The 19456-nt window shown below is 40.2% G+C and overlaps 1 protein-coding gene across 5 annotated transcripts in view; it reads left to right on the top strand.

Annotated features, from left to right (window-relative positions):
* The window catches only part of SNCAIP (synuclein alpha interacting protein), a 97567-nt gene that overhangs the window by 30038 nt on the left and 48073 nt on the right, over positions 1-19456 (top strand). For all 5 annotated transcript variants that reach the window (XM_075411494.1, XM_075411492.1, XM_075411493.1 and 2 more), the window contains exons 2-3: positions 8935-9037; positions 18284-18356. In XM_075411494.1, coding sequence (XP_075267609.1) covers positions 8981-9037; positions 18284-18356 — 130 coding nt within the window. In that variant the 5' untranslated portion in view covers positions 8935-8980. The remainder of the gene's footprint in view (positions 1-8934; positions 9038-18283; positions 18357-19456) is intronic.

The following is a 19456-nucleotide window of genomic DNA, read 5'->3' as shown; positions in this document are numbered from 1 at the left end:
CAGGGTTGTGGGTGTATTGTTTCTGCACAACTGGAATGCAGAGTTTTTCTGAAGTTAAATTTTAAAAATAGCGTATTTTGGTCTTGGAAAATTGTACTTTGCTGCATTCTTTCTTCCTGTCGTATCAGTGTAGTTTGTGTACTGGTTGTGCTTCTGTGGTGATTAAAAGCAGTGCTTTTATTTTGACTTGCTGTAGAAGTATCATACTGTTATGAATTTCTGCTGTGAACTTTTAAACTCGGGAAAACTTCTGAATAAATGTGATAAGGGATAAGGTAATCCTGGTCTCAGAATTCGTTCCTTCACTGAAATAAATCACATCATTTTTCAGCCTCATGGTTAACTTCTTTTTTTTTTTTTTAATAATAAATTGTTATTTAAAATTCATGTGTAATCTTCAAAATCTCCCACTGCTCCTATTGATCCTTCCCTTTATATTTTTGTATTTTAAATTTGACTGGACAGATAATTTCCTTTGCGTGATGTATTTTTTGTGGCTTACATAGAATGAAGAAAAGTAAATACAACAAGCTAGTACAAGAGAGTTGCTCAGTCAGTAAGAGACAATCCAGACACAGAGCATGACAAGTAATAAAAGAAGTGTTATTTCAGGTAATAAGAAAAAACACTTCGGGAGCCTTAGAAGGTAGCAAAAATCAGTTGCACAATGCACTTCAGACTGCATTACAATATCACAAACCCTTGTATGACTTAAAAGTGTCATCATAGTCTAGCCATATGTCAGGCTGTCATTTTATTTGAATGCATGAAGCTAAAGTGGTATGCTTGAAAAGCAAATGAACCTCCATTTGAGCTGCAGTGTTGCTTGTTACATTGTCAAAATCATGTGCTTGAATATTTATTGATTGTATCCAAGTAATTTCCCCCTTAGAGATAATGAACAGAATGTGAATATGAATCAGAAGCTGGGGTCTTATAAGAATGCATATATAGTATTAAATCTAAAGTATTGCTCACAACTAGATGATCATTGTAGGTGAAATATTCTATTCTAAAAAGATGAAACTGCAATCTTTCTTTTCATATGTCTTCTATGCTTTCTGCTTCTGTTCTGCATCTGTCACGTGTGGAGGCACCTTCTGTATTTGGTGAATAAAGATTTTCAGTTGTCCTGGAGATCTCCTACAAAGCTTCAAATATAACCTCTTCCAGAGTCCATTGCAGTGTATTCATATCATATTTGTTATTTAGTTGGATTACTCTTGTACCACAGAGTTCTGTTAATAGACAAGGACGCAGGCTATGCAAAAAGCCAGACAAATGTAGAGTGACTACACAATACCTGTCTCAAAGAACATACAGTCCTTAATACGAGACAACACATGACTAGGCACCAGGGAGCATAAGAAACAGTAAGAGGTGTGATAGCTGGAGAGGCGGTAGCATTAGCCCAGACTAGCTTAGCTAGGACCCAGTGTCCAAGCTTTCGTGCTTTCATTCAGTGGTGCAGTTTCCACGTCCCCTAATTATGGCAACGCTCCTGAACATGCTATAGTGCTTTCCTTATACAGTGTAGTAAATAGGATCACAAGGCCAAATTTGTTTTTCATAGAACTTCACTGTTGCAGTGAAATAGGAGGATGGAGGAACTGAATTCAAAGTTCTCGGTATTTCCTACTGCTGACAGATGATGTGCCTTCCTTAACTGCAGGTTTTAATTGGGTGCTGGGCTTCTCACTGCATGCTAAATAGATTTAACATAATGTAACATTGCACTATTCTGTTTGTTTGAAAGTGAAGAAACTTGGTTTTATGCTCTTGATATTTTGTAATATTAGGGAATAAAATTCAGATACTTAAGAGATTTCAAGCATTACTTGAAACACATCCTGTGTGCTAAAATTAAAGATGTAAAGTCTTTCCTTTCTGCCCATGAATCTTTTTCATCTTGAGCTACTATAGCCTCTGATGCTTAGGAAAGGGAAGTATGTTTATTTTGTTATCTCAGACCTATAATTGTAAAACGTAACCTTATCCCCCTAATTAAAAAGCAGCCGTCATGGCATCCTGGCATTTAAAGCCTAAATCTTTAATATTAACTGTGCTTAAGGAAGCAGCCTTTTACCAACCACTATAGAAGTATTTACATCTGATTTGCTTTATATTTGATTGAAAGTTTAAGTAAATCCCCAAATATTTTGGTATAGTAGTTCTGAGATGTGGAAAATAAAATCTCATGTGGCATCTAGCAGGATTTCTTAGAGTTACAACTGAAGTAGACATTTAATTGACAGCAGATCTTTTTATTGTTATTTGTTCTTGTTATTTCTGTATCCACAAATAATTAAAATGGTGCATTCTCAATTAGTTGTTTTGTTTTGGTTCACATTTCCCATGTGCTTCCACTTGGATTTAGTCTGTCACAGGCAGCACTAAGACTATTTTGGTTGAAGTACTGGGTCGGATTCCTTTCCGAAGCTACTGAATTTACTACAACCTTGTTCCAAAGGGGTTGCTACAAGTCAGTTATGCTTTTTTTACTCCACAGTTTTGCACTGAGCAAACAGAACAAGAAACTGAACCTGATGCTTGCTTACTTTGCTGTAGCACTCAGTTAATTGACAGACAGCAAATGCTCACCTGTATGGTCTTGTTCTTGCCTGATGTGCGTTAGTGTGGATAAGGCAATGGCCATTGGCTTCACAGTACGAAATCAGTGGCAGGACTGGCTTTTAAAGCATTCCTGCCATTCTCCAATTGAGTCTTCTTCATCCTCAAAAGGCACACCAGCCTCTAGGGACTGTTGTTGGTGTGACTGGTTTTTGAGGCTATGTGGTGAAAATAATCAAAGGCTTGATCTATCTGAATAAAATAAATCTGTGAACAATGTAAGCATTCCACCTGTAGGTAATACATGCCATCAGTCTAGAGTGGAGTTTTAGTGTTTGCAGAAATTGATGGATTTGTTCACAATATCTAATACTTAATTGCTTTTTTATTATTATTATTTTGCTAGGAACTGCTTTCTTTACCCCTTTTTTCTCTCATTTACCTAATTGTATTGAATGTTTGTCAGTAACAAGATTTGAGTTCAGATAAGTAGTTTTAGCTGAGAAGGAGAACAGTGGAGAGAATTTATGTTTCAGAAAAACAATAAGGATTGTTGCTGCTGTTTGAAAAGGAGAAGGATGGTTTGGAGCTTTTTTCTGCTTTATTTTACAACCCAGTCACTGTTTAGTATCTGTTGCAATGCAATATATGCAATACGTTGTTATCCTACTATAGCCGTGTTTCTGTGTGGTAATGTTTAGCTGCATGATTTCTCCTTGTGGAACTGTTTCATGAAACTATAAAAAATACTTTTTCTTGACTGCACATCAGTGACGTTTATGCGTTTTTCTGCTCTTAGCTGTGAATTCTGAGAGCAGACAGGATATATTTCACCTATATAAAACTTATATGTGTGTATATGTTCTCCCATAACATCCTCCTAGGGAAGCTCAGGAAGTATGGGCTAGAGGAGTGGTCAGTGATTGAGAACTGAATGGCAGAACTCAGAGGGTTGTCATCAGCGGGGCTGAGTCTAGTTGGAGGCCTGTAGCTGGTGGTGTCGCTTAGGGGTCAGTACTTGGCTCAGTCTTATTCAACTTCATCAATGACCGGGATGAAGAGTTAGAGGGTACCCTCGGCAAGTTTGCTGATGACACAAAACTGGGAGGAGTGGTGGATACACCAGCAGGCTGTGCTGCCATTCAGCAAGACCTGGAGAGGCTGGAGAGTTGGGCAGAGAGGAACCTGATGAAATTCAACAAGGGCAAGTGCAGGGTTGTGCACCTGGGGAGGAACAACCCCATGCATCAGTACATACTTGGGGTGGAGCTGCTGGAGAGCAGCTCTGTGGAGAGGGACCTGGGTGTCCTGGTGGACGACAGGTTGACCATGAGCCAGCAGTGTGCCCTGGCTGCCAAGAAAGCCAATGGAATCCTGGGATGCATTAAGAAGAGTGTGGCCAGCAGGTCAAGGGAGGTTCTCCTCCCCCTCTACTCTGCCCTAGTGAGGCCCCATCTGGACTACTGCATCCGGTTCTGGGCTCCCCAGTTCAAGAAGGATGAGGAGCTACTGGAGAGAATCCAGCGGAGGACTACGAGGATGATGAGGGGACTGGAGCATATCTTCTACAAGGAAAGGCTGAGGGAGCTGGGTGTGTTCAGCCTGAAGAAGAGAAGGCTGAGAGGGGACCTTAAAAATGCCTAGAAGTATCTGAAGGGTAGGTGTCAAGAGGATGGGGCCAAGCTCTTTTCAGTGGTGCCCAGTGACAGGACAAGGGGCAACGGGCACGAAGTGAAGCATAGGAAGTTCTGTCTGAAGATGAGGAAGAACTTCTTCACTGTGAGAGTGACGGAGTCCTGGAACAGGCTGCCCAGGGATATTGTGGAGTCTCCTTCTCTGGCGATATTCAAGACCCGCCTGGACAAGGTCCTGTTCAACCTGTTCTAGGTGGCTCTGCTTTGGCAAGGGAGTTGGACTAGATAACCTACAGAGGTCCCTTTCAACCGCTACCATTCTGTGATTCTGTGATATTTGTGTCTCTGCAAGCCAAATGGCCAGACAAGAAATGCCCTTTTTTGGGTTAAATTTTGTGGAATATTTAATGACTAACTTCCAAAATACAGTTATGAAAATTGATCGGTTAAATGCCAGACATTTCTGCTGGCAGGCTAGAGACAGTCATCTGTATTGCTTTGGTGTTGATGCTGGAAGTACATTATTCATCTCATGTAATCCATTGCTGGCAGTTATGATTTTGGTTGCAATTATTTTTACCTTGAATTTGACCAGTTGTGCTTGTGATCTGCTTGTGAATGCTATTCAGATTGTTTATATTTCTGGTAATAGGCTGGATTCAGCCATTGCAAAGGTCTAAAAATAGCTACAACTCTTGAGTATTATCCTTACCATATGGTTTGTATTATACATGGTGTAATTCTACTATGTTAAATTGTATCAGAAAAATGCACCTCTTGAGTAAGACTCGAAGTATAGTCAGGGGAAATCTTATTTGGTCTTAGTATTTGCCTGAGTCACTGTTCAGTTTTACCTCATCAACAAATAAAAAAATCTTATAGCAAACAGACTGCTGGAGTCTCGTGCCCCTTCTTTATGTATAACTGAACGCTATAGTCAGGAATAGAAGTTTTCCATGGTGAAAATGTGTTTGTTTTGATTACCAACTTTCTGTTCAGCCTTTGTGTGCTTCATAGTCTTTATATTTTGAGAAAAGAGAACATAGCATTTTGGAGAAACGATGTTGCAAGGCTGTGGACTGGCAGGATGAGTTTTGTACATCTCTAGGTGAAATGCAGTCTTTTTGTCAGCTGTGGGTGGATGCAGATTTCTTTTGCCTCAATGGCTTCTTGAAGTTTAGAACTAAAAATTAAGTTTGAAAGGTTGAGATCTTTTTGTTCTAAAATCTTGAGATAAGTGGTAACCAGGAATAGTACTACTTTCATTAAAGCTATGGAGGTTTTTTACCTGAATAAATCAGTTTTAATAGCAAAATAAAATCTTTAGGTCACTTCTTGATTCTGGCTAATTATGTGGCATGTTTAGGGTAGCGTTGTTTATCTCTTCCATTGATTTTTTTTAACATACTGGATGGGGGTTTTTTAATCCACTTAATTCCAGTGAAAAACTGAATCTCGGTGAAGTTCTGATTTGGTTTTAGGCTATTTCTATGTGATATCGTCCATATATGTCTTTAACCTTTAAATTTTTATATTTTGATTCTCATTCTTGTCACCTTATGGAATGATACTAGGTAGATTCTACAATACTGTAATTTGTGTAGGACAGTACATATTCAGTTGGCATTTATGTTGCTTCTAAAACTGACTTAATAATTTGGTTTGAGATGGTATCAGTAGTCACAGTGATAAATTGACAGCTAGCCTTTACCTCTGTGGAGGAGCACTGTGATGGGTTCACTTTGGCTAGCTGTCAGAAGTCCACCCAGCCACTCTCTTATTCCCCTTCCTGAACAGGACAAGAGGAGAAAAGAATATAAAAAAGTTCATGGGGTGAGATCAAGACAGGGAGGACAGTGCTCACCAATTACCATCTCAGGCAAAACAGACTCAACTTGGGAAATTTTAACTTAATTTTTTGCCAATTAAAAATAAAGTAGGATACCGAGAAATAAACACAAAACCTTGAACACCTTTCCCCCACCCCACCCTTTCCAGGTTCAACTTCACTCTTTTGTTCCTGACTCGTCTACATCCTCCCCTCGATCGGCAGGGGGGAACAGGGAATGGGGCTTGCCATCAGTTCATCACACGTTGTCTCTGCCGCTCCTTCCTTCTCACGTTCTTGCACTGCTCTAGCGTGGGGTCCCTCCCACGGGAGACAGTCCTTCATTAACTTCTCCAGTGTGGCTCCTTCCCATGGGCTGCAGTTCTTCCCAAACTGCTCCATCGTGGGCACAGTCCTTCAGGAACAGGGTGCTCCAGCATGGGTCCCTCACGGGGTCACAAGCCCTGCCAGCAAACCTGCTCCAGCGTGGGCTCCTTTCTCCATGGGGCCACAGGTCCTGCCAGGAGCCTGCTCCAGCACAGGCCCTCCAAGGGGTCACAGCTTCCTTCAGGCATCCACCTGCTCTGATGTGGGTTCCTCCCTGGGCTGCAACTGGATATCTGCTCCACTGTGGATCTCCATGGGCTGCAGGGGCACAGCCTGCCTCACCGTGGTCTTCTCCACAGGCTCCTGGGGAATCTCTGATCCGGCACCTGGAGCACCTCCTCTCCCTCCTTCTTCCCTGACCTTGGTGTCTGCAGAGTTGTTGCTTTCACATATCCTCTCTCCCAGCTGCTGTTGCATAGAAGTTTTTTGCCCTTCTTAACTATGTTATCCCAGAGGCACTACCACCGTCACTGATGGGCTCAGCTTTGGCCAAGGCCAGGTCCATCTTGGAGATGGCTGGCATTGGCTCTATCACAGCTTTTGACATCTTCTCACAGAAGCCACCCCCTGTAACATCCCTGATACCGAAACATTGCCACACAAACTCAGTACAGTGATAGTACACTTTGCCACAACTAAGCTGTAGTGTCACCCAAATGCAACATGCTCAAGCATAAACCTTAAAATAAGATACTGAATTTCTATGTTTGTGTTAAGAAAGCAAAATCTCTAATGTGGAAAGAATCTGTAGATCTGAATGTGTCACACCTTTTCACAACAGCTAATTCCTTTCATTGCAAAGATTTTGTCTGATTTTAGTGGTTTGCTCTAAGAATAGTCTTAGCGTTTGGGAATTGTGCAAAATGAAAAGCTTCTGATTAGTTTCATATTATAGCCACTTCTGTTTCCTCATGGCAAGCTGATCTGAAGGCTTCATAGTGGTTTTATGTTTTTGTAGCCATCTCCTTTCCCACTGCTTCACTGAAGTCTAACAGCCACAGTGAAAGCCAATACTAGGTAACTGAGGTTATGTTTACATCCTGCCTTCCACTGCAATTACACTTTCACAGGAGTTTCTTCCTTCTCATATTGCAAGGAGTAGAATTATCCTAGTACCTTAAAGAAAACCCATGCTTTTTATTTTTTCTGTTTAAAAAGAAAATGATGCTGAATAGTCCTCTACCTTCAGTAACTTCGTGAGAAATAAAAATTTGCTTTTCCAGCTCTTTTAGCTTAAAACTGCGCATTTGCCTCTTGGTTCTTCTTCTAATAACTTTTCAAGAACAAGTATCTTAAGATCAGCTTTGTGCTTGGGTGGGGTGTAATGAAGGAGATTAATGACTGAGGTTGTGTTTGCCAAGGAGTAGAACACCTGCAGAAATGCATTTTCTTCAAACCCCCTATCCTAGGACATTCTTAGTGGCATATGAATGTTTCACACAGTGATTTTATTTAGAACGACACAGCTGACTTCATTACTCATAAACCTGTTTCTTGGCAGTTGTCATATGAATAAACTGGGCTTGTATTATTTTTTTCCTTCAGGCATTTCCTTTTGTTATGTACAAGTACTAGAAGGATTTAATTTGCTTCTGTAATAATACTTAACACTTACGTAGTGCCTCACATTGTTTAAAAATGCGTTATCACTTCTTCAGCTTCCTCTAAAGTAGCTTCCTTTTTCACTTTTAATTCTGTTGTACTTGTCTGTAGTGACAATGCACACCTTCATTCTAGCGAAGATTAAGAAAGTAATGAGGGTTTTATTGTATTTGATCTGATTTTTTAAACTCCAGTTTATTCAGGATTACATATTGGATTTTCTAGCCAAATTTCTTGCTTTACCAGAGTGTTTTCTCTTCTTTTTCCCTTGCTGCAAGGAAATGGTTAAGGCCCCTAATAATCAGTGCACATTGGTGTAGTTCTGGTTTACCTTGTTCTGGGGGCGGTATACTCGCAGGCTGAGGAGAGATAAATCATCCATCTGTAAAGCACTGACTGCAATGTGTGTTAGTCTGCTTTTGTGAAGCCATGGAGATAAGTGTGATAGGATTCTGTTTTCTATGCACAGCATGATTTTCAGTTCTTTTCTGCCTCTTTGAGCAGAGGAAAATAGTAGTGACAGAATTTGCTGTATTCAGCAGGCCAGTAAAGTAATAACATCCTTAAGATAAGATACGTTATTAGTGCAGCTGTGGTTGCAGGGTCATGAGTGTACTCAACAGCTTGGGTCTTTACACCTGTATTGAACTTCTGGAAGGACCAAGTGATGCTGAATCAAGTATTTTTGACTTCCAGTTCAAGTACCACTTAGCTGTTCTCCCTAAAAATTGAAACGGCTTCTTCATGATACGCAGAGTAAAAGACGGCAAATCTTATTTAGCTTTTAGGGTGAAGTTATGAAAGACTTTACTATACAAGTTAAATGTTTTTTGCAATCTAACAACTGTATTAAACCGTTTCTGTGTGGTTTTGACTCTTCGGTAGACAATTGATTTCTCTTTTATTAATTAGGTCTTTACTGCTGTGCTGGCTCACCCAAAATGTCCATAGAAGAATAATGGAAGCCCCTGAATACCTTGATTTGGATGAAATAGATTTTAGTGATGATATATCGGTAAGTACAAGTCTTATTTTATTTGTTCAAGTGGAGACAATCCTAGATACCTCATTCCTGATGTAAGGTTGAATCTGGAATAAAATAAGGTGTTTTGTAAGGGAAATCTGTGATAAGCTCTGAAAGAAAATTTGATTCCTCTCCTTCAGGTAGTAAAAATAACTTGCAAATCAAATTAATATATTACTTTTATTTCTGGTTTACTTATCTACTCTATTATCTTGAATGAGTTATATGATTTCTAATGTTAGTCAGAGACACCAAAAATGAGAATTTTAACTTTTTTTTAATTGACCTTATTTCTGTTGTTAAAGACGTCCTTCCTGTCTCACCTCTGAGTTGCTCCTTGTTTATTTGATTTGTTACTCTGCCCTTTCCACAAGTAACCTTCTCCAAATACAGCAAAACTTTATCAATAGCTGTCATATAGCTAGCTACCTGTGACATGGTGGGGTATGGAAAGAGGCAGAAAGCCTTCTCCAGGATTCATAGACAGCACTGATTCTTGGGCGTCACAACTAAAACAACTGCAGCTATAATTGCAAGCAAAAATGCTGTTTACCCACATTGTTAGTTGTTCATATAGGATGCACTGATACAGTATATTCTATTACTCATTATAATACTCCTTCTGCTGGAGCTTCTGCTTTCTGTGTAACAGAGTTGCTAATATGTTGAATGTCTGATTAACAATGGACTCGAATGCATAAATTAAGTCCACTATAAGAAAATTGTTAGTTCAATTTTCAGATCACGGAAAGTGGACGACCATCTTGTTCCACTTTTTAAATAATTTTATAGTATTATTTCATTTTTTTTACAAAGGACCTGATGTTCCCTTTAGCATTTGTGACTGTTGATTCATTTTAAAACATTCCAGATGCTTTATTTGCAGACAGATTCCATTTGGAGAGGATTTTATTTTTACCTAATGTAGCATTGAACTTTTATGAAAGGGGAATATGACAAATGCCCAAAATATTAGAAGACAATGAGCCAATCTTAAGCGAATACCCAATTCTGGGCAACTTTCTTTTTATTACTGTTATATGCTAGATCATGTCCTAGTATCTGTTTCTATACTCAGTTTTGTAAAACTTTAAAACGTAATAGATGTAACCTCTCCATGTCTCTCCCATTGTGGCTGTTGCTGCATACTGGTGGGTTAGGTTACTTTTCCGCTGAACAATTCAGGCTGCCTGTTTTAATAGGCTGTTCTTTCATTGGATGCTGAACCTTGAATAAGAAAACCAGCACAAATTATAGAGGTAGCAGTTTTACTCCCGTTTTTTAGGAGGTAAGAGAACAAAGGATTTATTGCCAGAATCTCGATTAACAAGAGAATTCATGGTTATTCTAGTGCTCTACTCGTATCTCACCATATACAGTTTAGAGGTACCCAACCTTCACATTTTATCCTTGGCCTGCCATGGAAAAAACAGCTGCACAGCATCAGTGTTAGCAATTTATGTTGTTCCTGTTGGCCCTCTGGTTCTAATCCAGTGCAGAAAAGTACTGACTAAAAATAATGCGAGCAAGAAGGCTGTTAAAATGATGCACTTATAAATGTACCTGAGTTAGAAAGCCACTGTGTATAGTCCAGATCCTTGTAGACCATTCCAGGGTTTGGTTTCTTTTTTTTGGGTGTTGGTTTTTTTTTTTTGGTTTACATTACTTTTGTGCAGAAGAAAATGAAACAGTGTATTTCTCCAAAATCACAGACTCATAGAATGGTTTTGGTTGGAAGGGACCATCAAAGGTCATCTGGTTCCAAGTCCTCTGCCATGAGCAGGGACACCTTTCCCTAGATCAGGTTGCTCAAAGCCCTGTTGTGGTGGGTTGACCTTGGCTGGCCATGAGGTCCCCACCAAGCTGCTTTATCGCTCTCCCTCCATCAACAAGATGGGGATAAAAATACAACAAAAAGCTTGTGGGTCGAGATAACGATGGGGAGATCACTCACCAATTACCATCGTGGGCAAAACAGAGTAGACCTTGGGGATATTATTTTAATTTTTTGCCAATCAAACAGCATAGCATAGTAAGAAATAAGAACAAATCTATAAACACCTTCCCCCCAACTCCACCCTTCTTTCCAGGCTCAACTTCACTCCTGAATTCTCTACCTCCCTGCCCCAAACAGCGCAGGTAGATGGAGGGGTGGGGTTTGCAATCAGTTCATGATGCTTTGTCTCTGCTGCCCCTTCCTCCTCAGACTGTTTTCCTGCTCCAGTGTGGGATCCTTCCCACAGGATACAGTCCTTCACAAACAGATCCAGAGTGGGTCCTTCCCATGGGCTGCAGTCAGGAACAGACCACTCTGGTGTGGGTCCCCCATGGGGTCACAGGTTCTGCCAGAAAACCTGCTTCTGCATGGACTCTGCTCCACAGGCTGAAGTTCCTGCCAGGAGGCTGCTCCAGCATATGCTCTCCACAGGCTACAGGTTCCTTCGGGGCACATCTGCCTGCTCCAGCATGAGGTCCTCTATGGGCTGCAGGATGGATATCTGCTCCACCGTAATGTTTTCCGTGGGCTGCAAAGGAATCTCTACTCCACTGCCTAGAGCATTTCTTCCCCCTCCTCCTTCACTGACTTTGGTGTCTGCAGAGTTGTTTTTCTCACATTTTCTTACTCATCTCTCACAGCTGTGGTTGTGCAGTTTTTTTTACCCTTTCTTAAATATGTTATCTCAGAGGCGCTATCAGCATCACTGATGGGCTCAGCTTTGGCCAGCAGCGGGTCCATCTTGGAGCCAGCTAGAACTGGCTCTGTCCCACATGGGAGCAGCCCCTGGTGTCTTTTGCAGATGCCAACTCTGCAGCCCCACTTGCTAGTTTGCCACCTAAATCCAATACAATCACCAGTGATGGCATCCACCAGTCCACTGGGCAACCTGTTCTGGTGTCTCGCCACCCTCATCATAAGATATTTCTTCCTTATATTCAATCTAAATTGACCCTCTTTCAGTTGTACCTTGTCCTGTCGCTATAGGCCCTGATAAACAGTCTTTCTCTGTTTCTCTTATAAATCCTCTTTGTAAATTGAAAGGCCATGAGAAGGTCTCCCTGAAGCTTTCTCTTCTCCAGGATCAGCAACACCAACTATCTCAGCCTTTCTTCACAGCAGAAGTGTTCCAGCCCTCTGACCATTTCCATGTCCCTCCACTGGACCCACTCAACAGGTCCATATCCTTCTTGTTCTGGGGTTCCCAGAGCTGGATGCCGTACTCCAGATGGGGTCTCAAGAGGGCGCAGTCAAGGGGCAGAATCACCTCTCTTGACCTGCTGGACACACTTCTTTTGATGCAGCTCAGGATACGGTTGATCTTCTGGGTTGTGAGTGCACATTGCTGGGTCACATCCAACTTTTCATCTACCGGTATCGCCAAGTCCTTCTCTGCAGGGCTGCTCTTATTCCTCCAGTCTGTATTCATACAGGAGGTTGCCCTGACCCAGGTGTAGGACCTTGGCCTTGTTGAGCTTCATGAACTTTTCATGGGTCCACTCCACTCCTCAAGCCTGTCAATGTCCCTCTGGATGCATCCTGTCCCTCAAGTGAATTAACTGCACCACTCAGCTTGGTGTCATGTGAAAACTTGCTGAGGGTGCACTCAATCCCACTGCCTATGTCATTGATGAAGATATTAAATAGTAATGGTTCCAGTATGTACCCTTGAGGGACACCACTCAGTACTAGTTTCCACTTGGAGAATGAGCCCTTGAATGTAACTTGCTGGACATGGCCAATTCTGTAGCCATATAACCATCCATCCAACCATCCACCCATCAAACCTGTATCTCTCCAAATCAGAGGCAAGGATGTTGGGTGGAACTGTGTCAAAGGCAGAAGTTGAGATAGATGATATCCGAAGTTGAGACAGATGATATATGTAGCTCCATTGTAGAATGTTTCTAGCCTAGTCAGGCATGATTTGCCCTTTCTGAAGCCATGTTGACGGTCTCTCATCACCTCTGTCATCCATGTGTTTCAACATAACTTCCAGGAGGAACTGTTCTGCTGTTTTACTGGGTACTGAGGTGGGGCTGATTGGCTGGTAGTTCCCAGGGTCCCCCTTTTTGCTCTTGTCAAAAACGAGTATGATATTCCCTTTTCTCCAGTCACTGGAGACTTTACGTGACTGCCATTACTTTTCAAATACGATTGAGCTTAGCTTAGCAACTACATCTACCAATTCCCTCAAGGCCCTGAAATGCAAATACGACGCTTATTTTGCAAACTGAGGTGATACTGTTCCAGATCCATGTGGTACAGTGGATTTGAGTGTAGTTTAGACAGCAGAATAGGCTTCTGGGACTCTTGTTTACATTCAACAAAAGTAATATTCTGTCTGCAGTGACGCTAAGCAATCTAGCTGAATATTTTCATTTATTTCATCGTAAATAATTACTCACAAGGAAGCAAAAAAAAGTTATGACCTTTAGGTTGCATTAAATGATAGATGCACTATGAAATTAAAAGTATGTTTTAAACTTTCCCCTTTTTTGCATTAGTACTTCTTATTTTGCCCGTAAATTGATTCCTGCTTGTTAGTTGTATGTTATTGTTATGGTTACCTGAAAGTTTCCTAATCCTGTAATTAAAATGCAGGATTTCTATTGCACTGGAAAATTGTGCAAATTGAAACTTGTTTCTTGGTTTACAGAAATAATATGAAATGACCTAGCCATATCCAGAGCTCCTGGTGCTAGATATTTGTAAACTATTTGGGGCTGAGTGTATAGATCATTGCTCTGATCATTCAAATAGCTATGAATGAATAAAAGCCTTGCTCAGTACTGCCAGTGCAGGACTGGGCCTAATTTCAAAGTTTGTGAAATGTGAGTGTGTAAGTGAATTCAAACATAATTAAGCAGCTGTTGAATTGTCGCATATTTTGAAACAGGTTGAGAAACTTCTTTATGTCAATCCTCGCCTGGCAGGGTAGATGTAAACCATGTATGGTCAGGCATATATATGGCTGATGTCCTAGCCTCCCAGTTACTTGACATGGGGCACCTCCTGAGCCTGCTGTCACCCTTCCTTGGCCATGGAAGGAGCTAGGTCACCCCTCAGGCTCACACAGGTGCACAGGTGACACACAGCCAGACTTTGTCTACCCAGCAACCAGGACTTCGGGGCTCAGCATGGAGGATCCTACATAGCTGTGCAGGCACAGTCGTTAACTGCAGTGGGTTGATTTATTTCCCATTCAGCTGAAGAACTCATTGAAAATTCTTTTTTTTTTTCCTCTCTCACTCGCAGAATAAAACAAAATACAGATGGCTACTAAAATGTTCATAGAAAGTGTTAGATTCAGACAGACATTTTGTATCTTTTACAGTGTTAGCATTTGTCCTTTAGTGTTAAAGGGAAGAATAACATAGGAAGTGTCTATACAAGATGCTATAAATGATGCACAGCACAAAAAACCTAACCAGTACTCCAAAAATGCTGATGAAAGCCTTTAAGTAAGAAGTCGGTTTTGGGGAGGTGTTATTTCTCACAGGCACTGTGCCAGCCTAATCTGTTTCCTCCACTTTTTTGATCTGGAGCTGCTTAAATTGATACTACTACGGAGCAAAATCTTCCTGCAACTTCAGGCCAAGTATTGTTGCTTTACTCATTCTCAGTGTAGCTTGTTACTCCCAGATAATGTTGAGGAAAAAGGATGGTGTTGCACAGTTATAAACGATTAAACAAATGTAATATAAAGCTATTAATTTAATGGGATTTGAATATTAGTGAAACAGTTTATTTTCCACTATAGTAAATAAACTGAAATGAGACTGTTAAAATGACTCTCAGTATTAATAACACCTGGAAACAAATTAGCTATAATGAAGGAAGGTGTCTGTTTCTCTAAATGAGAACAAGGAACTGTGCGTTTAAGACCATGTTGCTGGTGTCTTGATCCAGTGGAGGTGAGTTTGTTGAGTTTTGATACTGACTCCAGCTGGAGCAGGACATGGTCCTTAGTGTTTTGGGAGAGCCTTGGTTCTGATGATGTGGGCTGAGAGTCACACTATGTGTCCATCTTTGCCATTTGATTCCATTTCAGGACATTAAGGGTATTCTCCACAACAGAAAGTTAAAAAATAACTTTTGCTTTTTACTTTACAATTTTTTTACACACATTTCTGAGCTACTACTCATGTTCCAGTATTTCTTCTTTCTGATACTGCTCAGACACAAGTGAGTCTGCAAGTGGCAGACAAGTGGCACAGCACAGAACAGCCTTGCCAGAGATTGAAGGTTTTTTTTTCTCATGTGTTGGTTTTAAAATTCATTGCATTAAAATTTGAGAACTATGTGAAATTTAAAAGGTTAGCGTTCGCATTAATTCATATTCTGTAGTGCAGTTTTACATACTGATGTTTTGTATGAAAAAGGAGGTTCCGTTTTCCTCTGAATTAATAGTCTCGAAAAAAATTGAGACTATCTTGAGTTTGCATGGACTACTTGTTACTGCGTCTTGTCTCTTGTTTGCTGTTGATTCCGCTCTTCCATCTGATGGAGTTCTTAAGAGGTTTACTGAAATTCACAATTTCGGGTTGCACATAGGCGTTCCTTAAATGCAGAAAAAGAACCCAAACCTCAAACAGCAATAAAAAATGCCATTACATGCATTATCCTGAGAAGAAATGCTTAGTTTTGTTGCTGAATTTCACCGTCAACCACAACACATTTTGATTAAATACCGTCGATCACAGTAAGCATTGACTAACTTAGTGATCTGATGTGCTTAGCTCTCACATTGTCACTTAATGCCTTTGAGCACGGCTCTCAACTCTGGTTGACTTGGTTGCTCTGATGGTGAAATGGGAGAAATGGTGTTTAATTTTGTGTGTAAACCAATTTAAAATTCTTTAATGAATAGTGGGAAATTATTTATTTTAAATGCCACTGAATAATCATTAAGTCTAAAATTCTGTTCCAGAGAAGGGTTGCAATCTGAACCTCTTTTGCTTGTGCCTCTGTGATACTGCTAGTAATGTTGAAATTTTTGGTTGAAGAAAAGCTAACAAGCAGTATCGATGATCAGAGCTGGAGCTAGAGTGTGAGAGAAAGTAGTTCTAGAGGGGAAGAGCTGGCAATGGATCATGCTTATGGTTGGGAAAGGTCCACTTGAAAGAGTAGTTTTAGTTGCTTCCTGGACCAAAAGCCAGTTCTCCACATCTTGACCACAAAATACAGACAGCAGAAATACAAATGTGCAGAAGTCTTTTTGGGGACAGAGGTGAGTGGGAGGAAATCAAACCAATATGATTAAAATTCATAATCAAATGTACAACATTTAATAGGTTTAGGTGATGGGAGGTGGCAACTGAATACATTTTAGTGCAATGTTGAAACAGAAAAAAAATCTGTTCTTCCAGGAAAGAATAGGAAAAAAGACAAAAAGAAAAATGGCTTTCTGTTTTTGAGGTTGTCTGACAAAAACACATAGCAATGGACTATACGAAAGGGCTCATGCTAATTGAATTACAAACTGTGTGACACTTTAAACGGCACCAGCTGGTCTTGTGAAGCTACCATATTCCCTGCAGACATGTTCCTTGGATTCTCTTAAGAATCCAGGTCAACATTGCCTTCTCAGTCTTTGTGCTAAAATAGCAAGATGTATAGCTTAACAGCTCAGTCTTTATTAAACAATAACTAGAATGAAGCACAGCACGTGGTGTTTATGCACGTATGTGTTTAACATGTATGAATTTGTATTTAGTAGCATCTTACTACTTGTCTCTGTTCTTCTGCTCTTTGTTGCTTTAGGCTGTCACATCCTGGAGCAGTCACAGTCTTATAGACAACGCCTTCTTTAGTGGGGATAGGAGTCACTGGGTAGTTCTGTGGAGTGCTGCTACACATTTTGATTAGTAAATTCAGTGTTGATCCTGGAAATACTGAAGGGAGAGTCTTGCTGTAGTTGAGGCTTCTCAATACATCCCTGAATCAGGTCAGCAAGGGAAAAAGTAATGCATGGGAGGTTTTTGTGACCTAAAGTAACTACAGTCGATTGAGCAACAATCTTAAACTTCAACCAGGGAAGTAAATCACTTCTGCAATTGGTCACATGAGGTCAAGTTTAGATTGTTTTGCATTAGATTGCCAGCTGTGCATTAGCAGCACATCAAACTTTGGGTGACGAACTGTCAGCAAAAAATGGGACAATGTATGACCATTTCTTGTTTTGTGTGGAAAGCTCGTGTGGTTTTGTATGTAGTTGTTTTGCTTCATTGATCAATAGCACACCAGCTAAAAATATCTGCTTCTTTGAAAACATATGGTGTTTATATATTCTTTGAAATCTTTCAGTTGTGCTAATCCTAAATGCTTTTTTCTGTGTTAGTTTCCAAAATACTGGTTTTAATAGGTTTTTTTATATGAGCAAAGCCATTGATCTTTCACAGACATAATGGTTTTCATTTGTTGAAGTGAAGATTCATGGAAGGCTTGCTATTAGGTAACTTAGTTTCTGTATGTCAGAATGTGTAGTTTTATAACACCGGATTGTGTGTCTTACTGAGGGTGTTCCACAAGTTTATAAGAAAAAGATTTCTGTTTAGTAAGATATATACGCTGTGCATTTTTTTTTCCATTTTAGTGCTGAATTCAGAGAATAACATACTGATTAATATCAGGCATATCCTGTCACATCAAAGTAGTAGTGCAAGTTTGCTTTAATAAAGCCTAGGTTAAAGAAATGAGCCCGTTGTCTGAGATGCATATGTGCATGCATGCCTCTCTGGAATCAGATCTCTAAGGTGCAAATATTCTCCATTACTTTTACATACTGGTTTTTGAAAGCTTGAATTCTAATTTTTAAGCATGAAATATTTTGCAGTATAATCACCATAATACATGCCCAGGTGGGAAAAGTGAGACCCTCGACTTTACTGTGAAGCCTAGTTCTGTTCTAACCTTTAGTGTATCTTGCATCCCATGGAAAGGTTGGATATACAAAATGCATTTGTGACTTGAGTAAAGGTGATCTGCAGGAAGGAGAGATCTGACATGGGAGGGGGGTGTTTTGCTGTAGCTTTGAAAGTCTGTTTTGATATTCCTTGAGGTGGGACACAAAAGCAGATGCCATCTGCTTTTCTCACACAACCTCAGAAGACTATCAGACTGCCAGGAGTACCCTTGGGTTGGCAGATTTGGGCTGTGCTCTTGACATCATGACCTCTTGAAAGTCTTACTTTTGATCTTTTTAAATGAATTACTTCATTTTGTTTTGTTTTTTGCAGTATTCTGTAACTTCTCTCAAGACCATCCCAGAATTATGTAGAAGGTGTGATTCTCAAAATGAAGACAGGTCAGGTATGATGCCTACTTCTGTCCACCCATCATTTTCTAGGCTGCTTTTTATCATATACAACTTGGCGACAATAACATCTTGGCAGTGTTCTGTTGTTTTGTTTTCTCTCATTTTTGTACAGCTTTCTGGAAACATGACTTTTTTTTTTTTGTTTCAACAGATGTTAGTTCATTAGAAGGAAAAAAAATTCCAAAAAAGGATTTGGCTGTATACAGATAAATGTAGGGCTTCATCTCAACAGCTCCAAACCACAGTATATGCAACAATTTACTTGAAAACCCGAGAAACCATTGGTGACAAGATGTAATAATGTAGGCGCCAATGAAAAAATGTTGGATACATTACTACTCATATGGACATGACCAGTTTGAGGGATGATGTTTTGCCAGAGTCTGAAACTGTATCAAGGATGCTACATGATAGAATCTACTCTAAGACATACTGTAATAGTTAAGATTAAAGCTGAGTTTTTGAGTTTAATGGTGTAAACTAAATGAAGAATCATGGCATATAGATGAGAACCAGCTGGAGAACTTCATCCTGCCCCTCTGACAAAAAGTGCATTAAACATTGTTTTTAACTCTGTAGAGGAGATTAATCCCCTTTTGTTTTTCTCTTCCTGATGGAGGAGAAATGAATTGGTGAGAGGAGCATGTTTGTTGAACCGTGAAAAGTTTATTGTCCTTTCTGATGCTTTAATTGAACTTGTGTTAATATTTTTTCATCAAATACTTTTATAACAGAAATGGGAGACATGGAATTTGTGGGACGATAGAAGACTTCAAGAGCTGTGCTATGCTTCAATAAATTTTATTTCTATGTTTCTTTCCCGAGAGCTGTAAATTTCTGAAGTGTGTAACTAAGCCAAAGCTTTCTCAGAGCTACTTCTTCTACCAGAGTCATTAAAGCCTAGATCATCACAGCCATACACCACTGCCCTTGGCAATAAGGGGAAGCAAAGCTCTCCTCACCATACCTGCTTGCTATGTTACTGCCCACACAGGGCAGAGCAGTGATTGTGCACACAGTACTATCTGCTGCACACAGAGGCGGGGAAGAAGTGGAAAGGGAGAGGACCCCTGATTCACCTTCCTCAATTTAC

The sequence above is a fragment of the Opisthocomus hoazin genome, chromosome Z (genome assembly GCF_030867145.1).
Source record: "Opisthocomus hoazin isolate bOpiHoa1 chromosome Z, bOpiHoa1.hap1, whole genome shotgun sequence".
NCBI lineage: Eukaryota > Metazoa > Chordata > Aves > Opisthocomiformes > Opisthocomidae > Opisthocomus > Opisthocomus hoazin.
This window is presented reverse-complemented; position numbering and strand designations above follow the sequence as displayed.